Source organism: Chanos chanos, chromosome 12 (genome assembly GCF_902362185.1).
Source record: "Chanos chanos chromosome 12, fChaCha1.1, whole genome shotgun sequence".
Classification (NCBI taxonomy): Eukaryota; Metazoa; Chordata; class Actinopteri; order Gonorynchiformes; family Chanidae; genus Chanos; species Chanos chanos.
Window position 1 is genome coordinate 17,566,188 of NC_044506.1, and position 17,068 is coordinate 17,583,255.

Below are 17,068 nucleotides of genomic sequence, written 5' to 3' on the forward strand. Positions count from 1 at the left end.
TGAGTCTTTCTCTGAGTCCGAGAATGAAGCATCACAAGTAGAAAGGGAATGCCAAAGAAAAAGTGAAGAGGGATAGATGGGACCAGCTTTGATATAGGCTATGTAAATATTTGTGCCGGACCAGCTCTTCAATGTCAACGGGTCCATGACCATTAATCTCACATACTAAATAACAGACACTTCGTTAAATGGTTCTCCTGAGCGTAGTAGCCTATTTACGGCGCTGAACCGCTTTTATACAGAAACACAATCTCAATAAAGCTTTGCGAATACTTTAATACTCCTGTCGAACTAAACACAATAATTTGTTTTTGAGATGAACTTGTTCTCTGGTTTTCTCCTCGTTCTATGTCTCCACGTTATCGCGACATTGTTAACTAACGACAACAAGGATTCTGCAATGAAAGTATTTTAGCCACTCATAACTCACGGAATCGTTGTGAGTTCAGATGAATCAGTCGACATAGAATCAGATCTAGTTTTGATCGAATCAGCCTGAGAGAGATACACATGTGTACTATCTACAGATCCATCCTCAACTTTCGCTTTTGTACTTGCTGCAGATACATACAAAAGCGAAAAGTAACATTCACCTGCTTACATTAGCTTTTTCTGCCATGTGAATCGAACGGGTCTGAGACATCCAACAAACCTTATTCAGTGTGGATACTTTTTTTTCGTGTACACAGCCAATGTCATCCTCTGCATCTGAAACAGATTTAATTACGTCTCCAAAGTGATTTTAATACCATAGTTTTAAAATCGAATATATCGAAAATGCTAAAGATGATGATGACGATCATGATGATGATGATGATGATGATAACGTAAAATGGTGATTAAGTATAATTTAGGCACTCCCACCCAACCTCCACCTACCAAAAATATTCGTTCTTTAAAAAGGGGACATTTGAAGTCAGTTTGTGAGCACATGTGCAGCACTAGTCTAACATTTCAAACACAGTGAACATCTATAAACATGGCCTCATTCTTTTTTTCCGGCAAACATAGATGTTAACAATGAAGAGGGGAGTGGTCGTTTTCAAAACTGTCTGAATAACCTCACGTGGGCTTAGGGAGAAGAACACCCTTGTCTCATCATGGCACTACAGTGATATAGAGAAGGAGAGAAAGACAGTATCATTTATTGTCTGGCCAATATAAAGATGTGCTTCTCAGCTGCGAAGACAAGAAGCAAGGAACGTCTGGCAAAAGTTGCATCGCCAGATTGATACATTGTTTGCCTTGATTTAATATGCTTTAACATAATTAAGAAACATTATCAGAGAAAGTAAGGATACCTTCACATAAATGCCCAAATTTAACGCCACAAATTATTTATGTAGTATAAAAATCACTTTTTAAAAAGGAAAATTCAATATGAAAGATTCAAGCAGTGTCATCTAAAAATAAAGAACCCAAGTCCTGTGTGGAGAACTTGTATATGTCACAGCGGTGGAAGAAGATCATGCCGTCAGTGTTCTGTGGGACAGGAGAAATGCATTAGCATTGAGTACATGATTCATACAGGAGCACTTGGTGGATGGGACAGCGGAGAAGATATAATTCCTATGAAGAACCAGGCAAGTACAACTTAAACTTGAACTTTTAGTTATGACAATTACTGCAGTGTTGCAAAAAAATATGCTGCGTCATATGAAGCAATCTGAATGTTGGTGCTTTGCATTTAGAATACGTCGCGTCTCACTCTAATGCACCGGCTGTTCTGTCTCTAACAAGGCCCTGTTTGTGAGGTATGGGTCAGGGCATTGGAACATAGGTCGTCTTGTGCTTGGCTGCTCCGCATGTTTATCTTTTGCTTGTAGTTTAGAGGACACAGTGCATGGAAAACCAGCCCTTTTTTCTTGTTCGGATCTTTCTCAAACAATTTCATGGAACCGACCGCTGCAGCTGTTGGTTTGTAGTGAGCTGATACGGTTTTCCGCTCAATTGCACGTGTGCTCACATCCAAACTACTCCCAACTCTCAGGAGATATTGACCTGAAATGGGTCCCCTTTTGTGTAGAACAAACTGGAACGTTTGCTTTGATCTCAGCAGGAGGGACAGTATCCACCAGAAAAGAACGAGGCTGGCTCCTAACCTTACCTTTGCAAACAGTGCTTGGTCTGAAGCCTCTTGACCAGTTTTACGGAGATGTAGTGACCCCTACTGTCCTTCAGAGTAGCATGTTCCTTCTTTCCACTGGGCACATGCCTGTGTTCTTCCCATGTAACAGTTGTAACACCCCATGGCACGGAGATGGATTAGCTGGTACCACAAGATGCACAGATGTCGTCAGTCTACAGTTTCTGGCCCGGTGACCAAGTTTGCCACTATAACAGCACCTCACCTTAACTGGGCACTTGTCCTGATTACTTTTCCAAGTCCAGCTGTTCAGTTTGGCTTTTGACACTATACCTATCCTGTCTACACCTTACTCTTTATTGGTTTTACATCTGTTATCGGCACCACCGGTCCAAATCGCAACATCTCACACTCCCAAATCATAAACAGTGTTGTGGGATTACACTCCTTGTACTTTTTTCACCTCCTCTCTTCACAGTCTACAAACACCATTCTTCTGCTTAATACCAGTTACTCAATTCAAAGTTCCTGACTGGTATGGGAAACTGAATGCAAAAGACTGCTTGCTACCTCATTGGTATGGCGATTTTTAGTAGATTTCTAGCAGGCACTCAGTAGAGAGGGTGACTTTTTGGCAAGTTCTTCCATCAGCATAAGCAGCATAAGGTTGTACTGTTTGACTGACCAATCACATTGTGAATGGTAGAAGTGCATACGGAGCTTGTGAACTGACACAAGACTCCGCCGAGTCTTCATAACTTCTGAAACAAACTGGTGGCTCCAGATCAGTGTTCCAGAACTCCATGGTGTGTACTGCTCATAGGTGACTTATCACTGGGTAGAGGTCACAGTAAATATATGAGTCCAATAGAACCAGCACATACAAATTATTACTGGTGAACAAGGGCAGCTCTGTAGCATCCACCGCCACCACCTGGAATGACTATAAGACAGAGATGAGACTTAGGTTACGTTTAGCTGCAGTGTGAACGTAGGCTTTAGATTGGTGTAGGAGGATTTTTGGCTTTGATCTGAACACTTGAAATCTTGCAGTGAGAGACAAGTAACCAGCAGGTACAGCGACCTGATTACTTTACTGACAATATGTACAGAGTACAGCATATTATTCTGCCGCAGTGTAAAATAAGCAGTAAAAACAGCAGTGTACTTGTCCTTTGGCTGCACAACGATTTGATGACATTTAACTCTGTTGTCAGTGACTGTCAATATAAACCATTAATGTACCACTAGGTTTTGGAATTTTAAACAAGCAAGTGACTTTGCCATTGCGCTATTTATTCAATGACTTCTTAGAATTATTAGCGATACTGAAAAAAAAAAAACCCATATTAAATTACATTAAAAATGAATGTGAGCATAACCCAGCATTGTGTGTTCATACTCTTCGAAATAGGCAACACATTTTGTAGAATAAATAAAGGTCAAAACGCCGAAGACTGTCCTGTCTTTATTGGGGAATGCTGGCATACCTGCAGGAGTGTGTAAGATCAGTCACACATCTAAAACATTCTGTCAGTCTGATATCTAAAGAGGAAGACTGGTCTCAGGTGGAGCTCTCTAGAGGGAAAGTCCATTTTTGTTGTCAGAGTGTAATCACTGAAGTCACGCAAAGCCACAGGCCATGGGAGTGAAATAGCTGAGCCGATAAAGCTGGCACGCAATGACTCATTCATAGAGGAAATAAAGCGTCGTGTCGCAATCATTCACATTCACAGAGGCACGAAAACAGGCATGCAAATGACTCGACGTGTAGACCGCTGATTCAGTAGCCAGACAAAAGCAATACAAACAAAAATGCACTGAGGGCACTGGTCTCACCCAGTTTAGACTTTGTACCAAGGCATACCCCCGGGAGGTGGAAAAGGCAAAAATTCCCCATAATAAATATTTCTGATCGGCAAATAGAACGTGCATTGCTAAGGAAGGTAGGTTGAAGCGCATAAGCTTTGTATATGTAGATATCATAAACCCTGTAACAAAGTGACCCCTGACATATTTGACATTTTTCAAGCTGTTGAGGAACATTCAAAAACTGCAATGAGCGTTCTGGTGCCACCGCAGTTATGGAGCGTTTGATTCGTCACCATGAGGAACACAGACACCATTGGGCTCTGGCTGAATGTCTACTCAGAGAATTTTTAAAAAGGAACATAGAATGTGATGTCATGACACACAGGTATGTCTTCACATAGCATTCTATGTCCTCATTGTCTGCTGGGGTACATTTCCCAATAAAATGTCATTCATCTACTTGTCTAAGTGAGTTTTTTTTTAAGGCAGGTTGGAAAACTGTGCAGTATGTTCCCAACCTCACATCTGAGGAAGTCAAATGAAGGTATAAGGACTTAGGAAGGTAAAGGAGGGTGTAAGAATCACATATAGGTTTTGTTTTGACTGTTTGATTCTGCTGAGTTCAAAAGGCTGTGTACTGAACTGCCCAGAAAAATGGCACATTCTCCCCTCCATTTCCCCTTTAATAATAAACATATACAGCCACCTACCAACTCACTTATGGGTCTCACAAAAACAAACAAACAAACAAACAAACAAACAAACAATCAACTCACTTTTTGATAAATTTCTTCAAGTCTGCTGTATCTGTGATTAGTTTATTTGCTGACCTGAGGCTCCCTAATTCTAATAGCATTTTGTATTCCACTGATGAAATCTTTTATGAATCTCTTTCAGGGTTCATTTAGAGTTTTGAACTCACAGTAGAACTTACGGTTCCCAGACTGTACAAAAGTTGTATATTAAAGCATTGCTAAGTGTCTAGTGTTGTTAGACTGCCTTTGTAAGGGCAAGGCAAAGTCTGTAGGGGGAACAGAATTCGTTTGCCAGAGGATGCAAAAGCGTTTTGTTTTTTAAATGATGGTCCCTAAAGAGCTCTGGGATTTAAAAAACAAAAAAACAAAAAACAAACAAACAAATGAAACTGTTTTGTTATGATACTCATAAAATTAAGACTACAGCATATTGAAATATACTTTATTTATGAATTTCAATTATGTTGCGGTAATTTTAAGTAAAAGCACAGTATGTAATAACAATGCCATCGTCCTTGCCACCAGTCATCCAAGATATCTGTACTGTAACAAAGGACCACTTTGAAGTCCAGAGTGATTTTCTTTTGTCCCATGATGAATGAGTTCATTTGGCCTTTAGAGTCAATAGGTGCACTTTCTCTACAAAGAAGTCCAGACCCCAGGCTTTCTGTCTGTCTGTCAGGGCATCTTCAGACTGCAGCAGCTCTACATCACAGGCTTCCCCTGAAACCCACAGAGAACAACCAATAATACTGGGCTCTAAATAAACTTGTATTATCATTATTATTATTATTATTATTATCATTATCATTATTATTAGCATTTACTCACGAGCAAAACCCTGAACACAAATGAGTATGGCTAGGCAGTGCAATCATACAACTGCAGCAGAACGGATCAATGACAATTAACAACCTGCTTATTTTCAGAGGAAATGTATCTTCTTCAGGGACGGTGCAAAAACTTACCGTACAATTTTTTGACATCCTCATCGGGCACAAAAAACGGTGGCCCTGGAGAATGTTGAGAGGATACATGCAAGCAGATTAAACAAATAGATGTTTGAATACTGACAGTCCACATATGAAATGAAATAAAGTGGTGGAGGAATCAACTATAGTACAGATTTTTTTCCCCATTATTACCTTCATATAGCTCAGGGTTGTACAGAAATGTGTCCAAGAGATATCGACAGACGATGAGATTGGCATACCTGGAGCACAAAAGAAGTCGTGTATAAAAGCATACTGCCGAAAAGGTAGACTACTAGTGTTATGTGTCCGGCATGTTAAACATGCCATAATAAACAGTGGCCTGATTCTTTCTGAGTAAGATCAGAGCGCTGTTCAAACTGACCAAATAAATTGACTTACTTCTGTCTGTCACATGGGTTTATGGCCACTAGTGAACCTCTGTCCCAAATTCCTCCAAACTGCCCCTCAATGGCACTGCACGAACACAGAGAGGTGGAGGTGAAAGACAGTGTTACTTCATTGTCTTGCCAATGTAAATACATACTTTTCAGCAACGGAGAAATGATGTAGGGAAAGACGGGAAAAAGTTGCAACAATAGAGATTAATGACTGAATAACTGAATTTCTCTCCTCTAAGATACCTAAATATGACTCATTGTCTTTATCAGAGGGATAATGGTAATCAGTTGACATCTCTATACACATCCCCGACAAAATACCCAAAACTATTTATGTTGCGTTAAAAGAATCCTTTTTTTTTTAGGACAAAACTGAATGTGGAAGACTACAGTGTTATCGTCTAAAAATAAAGAGTGTAAGTCCTACCTGGAGAACTTGTATAAGTCACACTGATAGAGGGAGATCTTGCTGTCAGAGCTCTGCGGGACAGGAGAAACGCATTAGCATTGTGTACATTACCCAGAACCCCCCCTTCCAGGAAATCTAGATTTTTTTTTAACTGTCGTTAAGAGACGCACTGTGGGACAGCAGGGAGAATTCAACCCTGACACAATGGGAAAGTAATGCACAGAGGATGCCTGCACAGTGAGATGTCAGTGTATTGCTGTGTTTTCCACTGAGTTATCAGCACTTGTCTGAGGCAACAAACAGGCCTAGACAGCTAAGTCTACTGTGATCTGCTTACTTCTATAGCGCAGCCAATTACTCAAATTCTTGTATGCTTGGTTAGTTTCAGTGTTTTCATACCTTATATAACTTCGCTCCAGGTATGGCTGAGACCGGTTCCTCACTGTAGCTTAGACCCTGCTCCTCAAAGAACTGTCTGATTCCTTTTTCAGATATCTCCACTCCAACAACTGTATGTCCCATATCAGCCAACCTGTCACATACGGTGGAAGAAGTGATTGTTGACAAACTACACATTGTGTCTATACCTGAACAACTTATTCAGAGAGAAGAAGTTATGCCACTAATATCGGAATGCTGGGATTTCACAGATTTAATTTTTCCATGATCAAAGGGTACTCTGTATAACTTTTTTTTGGTAGTTTTTTGAGGTTGAGTACTTTGTGTTGTATCCGCATACACACCATTTCATGTCGACAGCTTTCCCACACAGAGGGAAGAAGAATCGTACAGCACTCCGTCCATTAAGAACTTTATCTAGATTCCTTTCCAGCATCCTGCCAAGCAAGAGCGAAAAGGGCAAGATTAGTCAACTGTACATATGAAAGCCTAAAGAGTAAATCATTCATTAATGCTAAAACTGTCATTATGCGAAGGTAATTCAAATAAACAGCACACAAAAGACAAATAGACGCATTTCAATTTGAGTTTTAGCACGGATAAAATAAAACTCAGCGAAATTCTTAAGTTTGTGATGGCTGTATGAATATGGCCTACGTTGAAAAGTTGAACATAAATTTACATGTACTTGCCGCCTTAAAGGTCCTCTGGTAAAAACATATTTAGTATAATCTGTGAAAACGGTCACATTGAGTGGTTTCGTACCTGTGAACCTGAGACTGGTGAAAGCCAATCCTTCCATCCGTCCATCGCTTCTCCCAATCCTCCAGGGCCATCGCTCTGTTTGCCTGGGCTGACATTTTTTCTTCTCCTGGTCTCACCTGTAGACTCTTCAGTTTCTTCAACCTTTCAGTAAAACTCAGTAATCTAAAACCACAGAGAGAGTGTGTTAATGTTTAACGTTCTTGATTTAGACAGTCGCGTGAGATTCTTAGAGGTGTTTCCTTCGACTTGATCACCTCATCGTACAGTTTCTCTCTTCCACTCATAACCATATGGTCCTGCTTATTCAACCTAAATCTGTATCATTAAGCACATTTCACAAAACGAAACGAAAATCTGAAAAAAATGTAAACATGCAGCGTTGTGAATAGGCACCACATAAATTAGACACATTACATCGTCGTGAATTTACCCGGAGGTACAACACATTTTAACAGCAACAAAATAAAATTGTACCCTCTGAATGTTTAGAAACACGGCCAAGAATAGGCTGACTTTTGGCTTCAGTTCGTGTGAGGTGAAAGTGTTCCACAACATCTGACAAAAGCACCCTGACTGGATAGCGGAAGGCACTACAATAAGCACGTGACATAGTAACGCCCCCTAGCGTTGGCAATGCAATTTTTTTAACAACATTGCATAACCTGCGCAGCCATGACTGTAAATCATGAAGATGGTTTGTTAAGTTCTCGCTGTGTTTACATACGTAACTAAAATGTGTTAAACCTATTCAATAATCATACCTGTAATCAAACAGTAAGATCTCTCTAATGTCCTCTCGAATTTCTCGGTGGCAGCGTCACCAGGCCACCAGTCAGCTGTATGCAGTTGAAAAAAGCTATTTCACAGAACCAATACAACACTAGAATAACCGAAAGGGAAAAACAAGTGGTCGATCACAACTAGACAGAACAACAACTTACCTCAGTGCAGCTTGTTGTAACCGGTTGCAATTCATTCAATCTTCTTTTCATAACAGGAACAACATTTTGAAGGAGGAGCCGGAGGTTTAGCACGTGGGAAGTATTTTCAGCGAAAAGAGATAGTCATGTCCCTCTCCATTTTCGTCCTCGTTCAAGGGGTCTAACTCCATATCATGACAGAAGTTCAGGAACGTGTAAACGATCGTAAAATTAATCTTCGCTAACATTATTTCATTGTTACATTTTGTCAGATGTTATGAACTGTGAAAAAATAAAGCCTATATTACTTTACAGTTGTCTCGTATACATTACACGTATAGCCTGTTCCAGTTTGTGCGCAGTTTTGCTTATTGCAAAAGACCGTTTGACTGGCACTTTTTATATAGTATATACTTATTGTAATAGCTATTATAAAACAACGAATTGGAATCCTTTGTGCTGACATTATTAATTAAACGGTGTATGTAAATGAGGTTTGGTTTGTGACACAAAACTAAATTCATTGTCAGCAGCAGAAATGTCCCTCGCACTTCACTCAAAACCAGCAACGGCGCGTCAAAAAAAATCACGGTAACAAAATTGTATCAAGATAGGGCAGCAAACAACAGTCAGACGGAAGCAACTACTACCATGCCACGTGTGTGTGTAGCCGGTGCCAAGTACTACGCACTATGGCGTAGAATCTGCCCTCTCTCAAACCTGGAAGATGTAGTCGGATAGTCATTTCACAGTCCTTTTGGACTGTAATGGCATATTTTATGGAATCGTGTTTTTAAGTAAATCATGTTGTAATATCATTTTTACATATTTTTTTGTATTATGTCGTAGGCAAGTTGCAAAACTCACCTTTTTTCTATTTTTCACTGAAATCAACCATTTCAGTCATTTTCACCACCCAACTCTGTAATCATCAAAATAATCCTCCTTTCATGCAATACTTAATTATTGAATAGGTGTATAAATCTAGCATTAACCCATAAGACTTATGGATACTGACCAAAACTGACTCTGTAAGAGCAGCCTACTCAAAGAGGTGGTGATTTGTAATTTGCTGGAGAGAGGGCTTCGTATCCCAAATAGAACTGTTGGCTACTTATTCTCCAAGTACTGATGCACTGAGTCTGAAAGAATACTACACTGGTTGTAAAAACGCTGGGAATGTGAATGGTTGTTTACAATAAACCTTGGAGTAAATTGGAGTGTTTCTGCTAGTCTTAGATCATCCTGTTCTATCTTTATAACTTTATTAAGTGTAACGTAACCCTAGCCGAGCCCACCCTCTCTTCTTTGCTATTCTGTTCTTGTAGACAGTCTGCTTCTATTGGTTTCAAGAGCTCACTTGCATGGAGAGCTGACTACTTGTCCCTTACTCGCACATGCACACACATACCCACACCATCCCTGCCTGCTTGCAGCTATCTCTGTCCCCCTCTCTGTTTTTTAGTTTTATTTGTTTATTTGTTTGTTTGCTCCTATATGCAATACATTTAATATGTGAAGCCCTCAGTGCTGCTAGTTTGTGTGTGTTTATTTTGTTCTTATGCACTGTTTGACTGGGGAGCAAGAAACTGATCTCTTCTGTCATTTACTGGATTGCGTTTCTAAACTGTGATGTACGGAGATCTCTGTGAACAACTGTCTTGCGCTTGTTTCTTTCTCATGGGACAGTATTTATTATTTTCCTTTAACTTTTGGCTGTGTGTTACTTCAGGGTCAGAATCTGAGTCTGTGGAAACCTAGAAGAGACAAAAGTTATAATTAACTTGTTTGAGTCCAATGTATAACTAACTAACGAATAAATACATAAATAAATAGGCTAACTAAATAGTGGAAGAAAATAAAAAGCCTGATTAGTTTGTGTCTAGGTCATTTACAGGTTAATTTATTTCCTATTCTTATTTTCTTTATTCTGTCTCATTCTCGCTGGCATGCATATAATAATTTGTCTATATCCTGTTTTTTTTTTTCTCCGTGAAATATTTCTTATTCTCACACTTACTTATGTGTACATGGGAAGTGCATTTTCCTAACAGTTTCTCAATATTACTTTATCTGCATAAAGTTGTTCAGGCTTAGCCTCTAATGTTTAGTTCAAGTTCAAGTATAGTTTACCACATCACTGACGAGTTAACCGCAGACTAAGTTCCCAACTTTTCTAAAGATGTCACAAGCCGACAACAGAACAATTTCACCCACAAGACATTAAAACTAAGTACATATGGAAACAACTGGTTGCAAAGAGGCTTATCAGTTCCAGGGAGGGTTTCTCTCTCCAAGGCAGATTCCCTCATCCTCCTCTTTTGTTAGTGACAAAACTTTTGATGATATAAGCAGGACTTTTTCTGAATTTCATCATTTCATCATTTTAAGGAGGCCTATATAAAATTAAAAACTCATTCCTGCAGAAGGCCTCAGGATGAACTTGAAGTTTTAAATGTCGTACATGTTGTTTGTGCTTTTAGAGTGGACTGCGTTAGCAAATCGTGATTCAGTTTTGTTACTTTATGCCTAAGGCTGTGTGTGATGATAAAATAGGAGGTTTGGATATTTTTTTTAGTTGTTGCTGAAATGCACTTATATTCCCTCCAACCTACTTGTAGAGCTATCAAAATTACACCAGCAGGCACTTCTTGCATTGCAATGTGTGCCATGCTCACAACCTGATAAAGCAATACTATGGAATAACTAACATATGGGTGTGGTACAAACCCGTGTTTACTGATAAATGGTTTCAAAGATATTATTTTTGTTCTTGACCTGTTTGATAGCAATGGTAACTTTCTCATGTATGAACGATTTGTGTCTAAATATAATTTTCTAGCACCTCAATTGTGCCATCAAAGATTTGCCTACATGTCTAGTGTTGCAAGGTATAGGTTTGTTGGATTAAAGATCTAACAATCAACAAATAAGACAATTGTTAGGTTTGAGTTGATGCTGAAAGCTTCTGAAAGACTTAAAAGCAAAAAGACCAGTTTATGAGGAGCCACGAGCTTACTTTATGTGTTCCTAGTGGAAATGTTCGTTAATTAATTAATTAACTAACGCGGTTTCTAATTATTCATTGTTATCTTTTTAAATACTCTTTGATATTTTACATGATATCTGTTAGTGTAGTGGCCTGTCATTGTTCCATTTCTATTAAGGAAGGCAGGAAGAAAAGTTCCCAACGTTTACTCCCAACGACTTTTGGTAGACTTCACTCCCCATGCTTATTCGCGCATACGTCGCAGCTCTTTCAAAAAATTACGGACAGAATTGCCAAACCAACAAACCTGTATCAAGTCCCAAAATTATCAAGCGACGACAAAACGTCACCTTTAGTTTGTCATCTTTATTTCTGTTATGACAGCAGAATCAGACTATTTAAAGTTTTCTTCAAGCCTGTCACGTGGCAGAGGTTGCTAAGATACGATACAGGCTAGTAGTAAACAGTCTAGTTCCTTTTATAAGAAATTCTCTCAGTATTGAGGAGATGCCAAAACAACAGACAGAAATGGTAATATGTTTAACTACATTAAAGTGCAAAACCTGTAGCAGCTAGTTTCTAATAAATAGCAATTAATTCAAGATGCGTAAAAATATTATTTTAAATAACAGGTAGATGTTCCGCCATCCGGACGTTGGACCTGGAACGACGAAACACAAACCCTGGATTTCACGTGGTAAATAATCTATTCATCCAGGTAGATTTGTCCCTGTGTTATTGACTAACCTGTAAATTATTACAACTAAATTTGGCGCGTAACACGTGAAGAGCACAAGCTCCAAGTCATACCTGTGACGTAATTACCGACGTGACATAATATCTAATATCACATTTTTGGAGATACTTTTATACGAATACTGTGAAGTTAATACTGTTTCTGCAACGTTCACGTTCAGTATAGGCCTTTCCGTGGAAGTAAAAGAGAACCGAAAAAAGACAAGTGCGTCTATTCTTAACAAGCTTGCAAGCAAGGGTCCGAAGGGGTAAATAAAGCAACCATTCCGACATTGTCAATAGCATTATCCCAGTGATGGCTCGTTGGGCCTGCATTCATCAACTTTGCTTCATTTTCTCAAGAACCAGACATGCCACCCCATCAGTCAGGAAGAGAGAGGCTCTTGAGCGTGTGAATGCTGTGAAGTCTGTTGGGGATGCCATAAGGGACTCTGTCACCCTTGATGATGTTAAACGTAGGTTTTGCATGCACTAGCAAAAGACATATTTTTGTGCTTGTGATCTTGAATCACGGCTTTTCCATGAACAGTAACATGTCATCATATTCCCATTATATGACACATCACAGTCTCATTAGCATTGTAATTTGAATTTGTCTCGATGTTATTTGGTTACACTTTTGTTGCAGAGGTGGCTCTGTCTTTGGTGCAAGAGAATGAGGCATTACGTAAACCTCTGGGCTTTCTGTCTGTGATCAAGTAAGAGATTTCCTTTTTACTCTCATTCATTTCCCTGTAACAATCCCCTGTCTCTCCCTCTGGCTGGTCTAATGTGACTGTGCAGGGCAGGCACATATGAAACAGAAGTTGTATTGATATTCACAAGTAATTTTAAGTTAAATTTTAAAAATCTTGTGTTTTCTCCCCTAGTCTGGGGGAGAAATTCCAATTCCCTGTAGTCATGTAGCCCCCCCCCCCCAGTGTGGGAGGATGAGAGCTTGAGCATTTGCCCTCTCATACTTGCCAAGTCAACTGTGGTCTTTCTTTCGCCTGCCAGTATACAAGCGTCTCAATGGAAATGTAGACCATGCGGAGTCACTTGTTTTTTTTTACAGGGATTCATCTGCAACTGTGCAGGCGCGCCCTTAACACTAGGGGGCGCCAAATGCAATGACAGGGAATGCGCCCTGTCCTGTGCCGACCCTCCCTTAACCCGGCCAAATAGGTTTTATTAAGTTTTAATGAGCATGTTTGTTCTGTCTTTTCACAGGAGCCGTGAGCTGGATGCGTTCCTGGTTTCTCTCTTGCTTTACCTGTCCTGTTACTTTGAGAAGAAAGCACTTGAGAAAAGTCCCAAGCCCCTCGTGGTGTGAGTGTCACAAAAAAAAGCCTCAGTGTCAGAAAGGGAAATATTTCTTATAGTGGACATAACTAATAGAACCAGCTATGAGTCTTTTTAGTGAACTTTGTCTGAATGCATAGTCATTATTATACAGCGCTCTAAGGAATGTGTGTAAATACATAATGTTTTCAGAGCATCTCGGTCATTTATGTGCTACGCAGGTGCTTGAAGCTAAAGTTGGCTCTTAACACCTCCGCTGAAACGTTTACAAGTGCACTTATTCTTTTTCTTTTTCTTTTTTTTTCTCTCCACGGGATTCACAGTAGCCCTTCACTGATACATGTTTCTAGATTAATTCATTTTGGTGTGATGTGTTTTTCTAAGTGAGCAGAGTCTTATGGAGAAAAGGGAGATGGAAATGATGAGTGCCAAAGTAGAACTGGCCCTGAAACAGCTGGCCTTCTGTTACTCCAGTCTGGTACTGAGTCTGGGTCTGGTCCAGCGGCAACACATGGCACCTGGCAGGTCAGAACTCCCCATTAACACCGAGCACTGGAGGGGAGTCCAGTTCATAATTAATTGAACAGCACTAATGAAGTGGTTGATTGATCATCACGCGTGTAACATAATAGATGATGATCTCTTTTTGCAGGAACCGGGCGTATTCGACTCACAAAGAGAGGCAATTGCATGAGGTTTGTGTCTTAAAACAGTTTATTGTCTGGTCACGGTGTTATCAGTCACACTTGCAGTGTATTTGCTGCGGGGTCTTAGTGTTAGATCCTTGGTATATGTTCTTTGTTTGTGTTCAAGTGTCTGTACAGCTTTTTCTGCAATGTGGCTTGGATAACGTTTGAGAGGCGGGACCTAAAGGACATCCGAGCTGAGATTGGCCGCTTGCTCCACTCAGACACCTTTAACCCTGCCTTAAGAACTCAGTTGGAGATTTTAGATGCAGAACAGGTCCTGAACAGCTCCAAAGATGGAAGCCAGTCTGAACCCCGGAAGCACGGTCGAAACCCCCTAGACAAAAGGTAGGATCAGCCTGTGTGATGGTGCGTGACAACTGAGTCAGGTTTTGTTTCTGGACGAAAAAAAAAAAAAACGCCTCCAGTCATCCAAGACCATAAACGATATCAAAAATGTCATTGTTCCTGGTTTTGGGAGACTTTCAGAGAAAGGTGTGACACATTCTTGGTTTCTTGTGTTGTATGCTGTTAGAGGTGGTTCCATTTGATATGTTGTATAGAGGAAATATCCCTACCCGTTCATCGCTAGAAACCCATTCCTGCCCTTGCAGGCCATTTCTGAACACAGGGCATCAGGGGCGCCTGCAGGATTTCATCTTAGGGTATGCACAGAGACCTGACCACGCACGGGCACTTACACGCATGCACACCACACACACACACACATCGAGAGAGAGCTGAGAGAGAGAAACACCACTGACTGATAAATGAATAATTAAATCTGGCCTACCTATTTGAAGTTTGCTCTCCTTCATCGCATCGAAATTAGAGCACTTTCTCACTGTCTATTTTCATTTAAGGGTGAATGTTCATAGGGGCCTGTCCAGTGAGTCTGTCATTGTGTTGCATAAATAAGTCTTTAAACGCCTCAGAGCACTAAATGAGCATTCAGCAGAGGCCATGGACACTGGCATAGTTAGCAGGACTTTCAGCACACAGTGAATGTTGGTAGAAATCTGCCACCCTCTAACAGGAAATAGTTAGCGTCGGAGTGTCACTGGTGATCATTTGGGGGAAAAGCGCCACATTTGAAAAGATACAATTAAAGATTCTGGGCACCAGCGAACTAATCAGATTTCCCTTACGCGCGTATTTGCACAACAAGAGGCAAAAGTTTGATGACACCAACCTCCACCCCTCCAGACATTGATCACATAGCCTAACTGAACGGTGTTTAGCCGGAGGAGAAATATGAAGTGGACTGTGAATATCAGTAAACACTCAGAGTTGATCACCATGTCATTCCCCGCTCGCAAATCGGGAATCTCATGGTACACACTGTGCGTACAGCCGTACAGCTGCAGGCAGCCATGCAGGGCATTGTAAAAAAGATCCCTTATCTCGCTGTACTTGTACAGATTAAAGGGCAAACATCTGTGCGCGCTGAGTCACGACAGAGAGGGACAGTTTGGCTAATAATTTACCCTTTTATTTGTTACTCTTCCACGTCTGACTCTCAGTCTCTGACCTCTGATCCAGGGATCTCTGGCAGCGTCTGGCGTTGAGTAAGATCCTAACCCTGCGATCTCCTGTTATGGTGTCTCTTCTCCCTAATCCGTGGGAGGAGGCTCCCCATCTGTTTCACAAGTCCTGTCCCCAAAAGCAGCCCTTGACCAAACTTTGTGACACACGAGCTGTAATGGAGGAACTAAGCCAGCAGCTAGCTTCTGTCAGGTGAGCAGCTTATGAACATACAACCGTAACATAGTTAGTGTCTTCCGTATACATTCATTACTTTGTTTTTCTTAGTGTTTCCCACTCTTTCATCTTTTTCTTTTTTTTTTCATGCTCTTGTTCTAGCGCTCACGCATGCAAACTCATGCCTCTCTTCTCAGAGCCATCTGTCCCATCTCCTATCCCCCTCCTGTGTCCTGTCAGTGTCTGTTCCTCCTTTCTTAAAATTTGCCTTGTCTTGTTCATAGGTTTGGTATATTAGGGAAGCCCCTGAGTCAATTCAACTCTACTTTAATGCCCCTGGGGACTAAGAGTGAGGATGAGGAAGATGATGACGATTATGATGACAGAGATGACGAAGAGCTTGGGATACGTATTAAAAGCAGCAAGACTTCTCTCCTGGGTCGCGGTTCCATGACGGCAGCAACAGACAAACACAGTGGTCCCAGCCGTGCCAACACCACATTCTCCAGAGCCACAACCGAGGCCATGTCATCAGACACGGAGTGACTTTTATGTGCGTGTGTGTGTGTGTGTGTGAGTGCGAGTGCGTGCGTGCGTGTGTGTGTGTGTGTGTGTGTGTGTGTGTGTGTGTGTGTGAGTGCGAGTGTGATGGCAGATGGATGGCAGCTACTTTACTAACATAATTTCTTTTTATATTTTATGTCTGATTGTTGTTATATTGTTTGCTTTTGCTTCTTTGTTTCTGTCTTGTTTGTTTGTTTGTTTGTTTGTTTGTTTGTTTTTGCTTGGTTTTTACATGTTTCATGCACATCATTTCCCCCCCTTTTTTTTTTATCATTTACAAAGATCATATTTATTCTTGAACAGATTTACCACTAGGTGGTACTGTTGTCCACATCACTGTGAAGTATAATCACCTCTTCAACCTTCAATATTATATTTCAAGGGAGACAGTAAAACTAATTCTACCCCAAAGTCTGATTCATGACATGTGCAATGAAATGTAAGTGTCACGTTGTAAGATGAATATTAGCACTTAAAATGATGAGAAGCATGATATACGGCAGCACTGGAGCAGAAGGAGCTTTGCCATCACCCTAATTGGCTGGGTAATCTAGGACGCTGGGACTGATAATC

The 17,068-nt window shown here is 40.5% G+C and overlaps 2 protein-coding genes across 2 annotated transcripts; one reads left to right on the plus strand and one right to left on the minus strand.

Annotated features, from left to right (window-relative positions):
- Positions 1–5,114: 5,114 nt before the first annotated feature.
- Positions 5,115–8,596, minus strand: LOC115825281 (probable thiopurine S-methyltransferase). The gene is made up of 9 exons (XM_030789112.1): positions 8,540–8,596; positions 7,599–7,760; positions 7,178–7,270; positions 6,834–6,966; positions 6,453–6,505; positions 6,027–6,101; positions 5,799–5,866; positions 5,622–5,666; positions 5,115–5,376 (listed from the first exon to the last, which is right to left on the minus strand). Exons 1-9 carry the CDS (start codon positions 8,572–8,574, stop codon positions 5,258–5,260), a joined length of 783 nt encoding a protein of 260 aa, XP_030644972.1. The 5' UTR covers positions 8,575–8,596; the 3' UTR covers positions 5,115–5,257.
- A 2,635-nt stretch (positions 8,597–11,231) lies between these two features.
- ppp1r36 (protein phosphatase 1 regulatory subunit 36) lies at positions 11,232–16,679 on the plus strand. The gene is made up of 11 exons (XM_030788543.1): positions 11,232–11,240; positions 12,140–12,204; positions 12,425–12,511; positions 12,612–12,718; positions 12,892–12,961; positions 13,473–13,571; positions 13,929–14,069; positions 14,197–14,239; positions 14,358–14,578; positions 15,773–15,967; positions 16,216–16,679. Exons 1-11 carry the CDS (start codon positions 11,232–11,234, stop codon positions 16,475–16,477), a joined length of 1,299 nt encoding a protein of 432 aa, XP_030644403.1. The 3' UTR covers positions 16,478–16,679.
- The last annotated feature ends 389 nt before the right edge of the window (positions 16,680–17,068 follow it).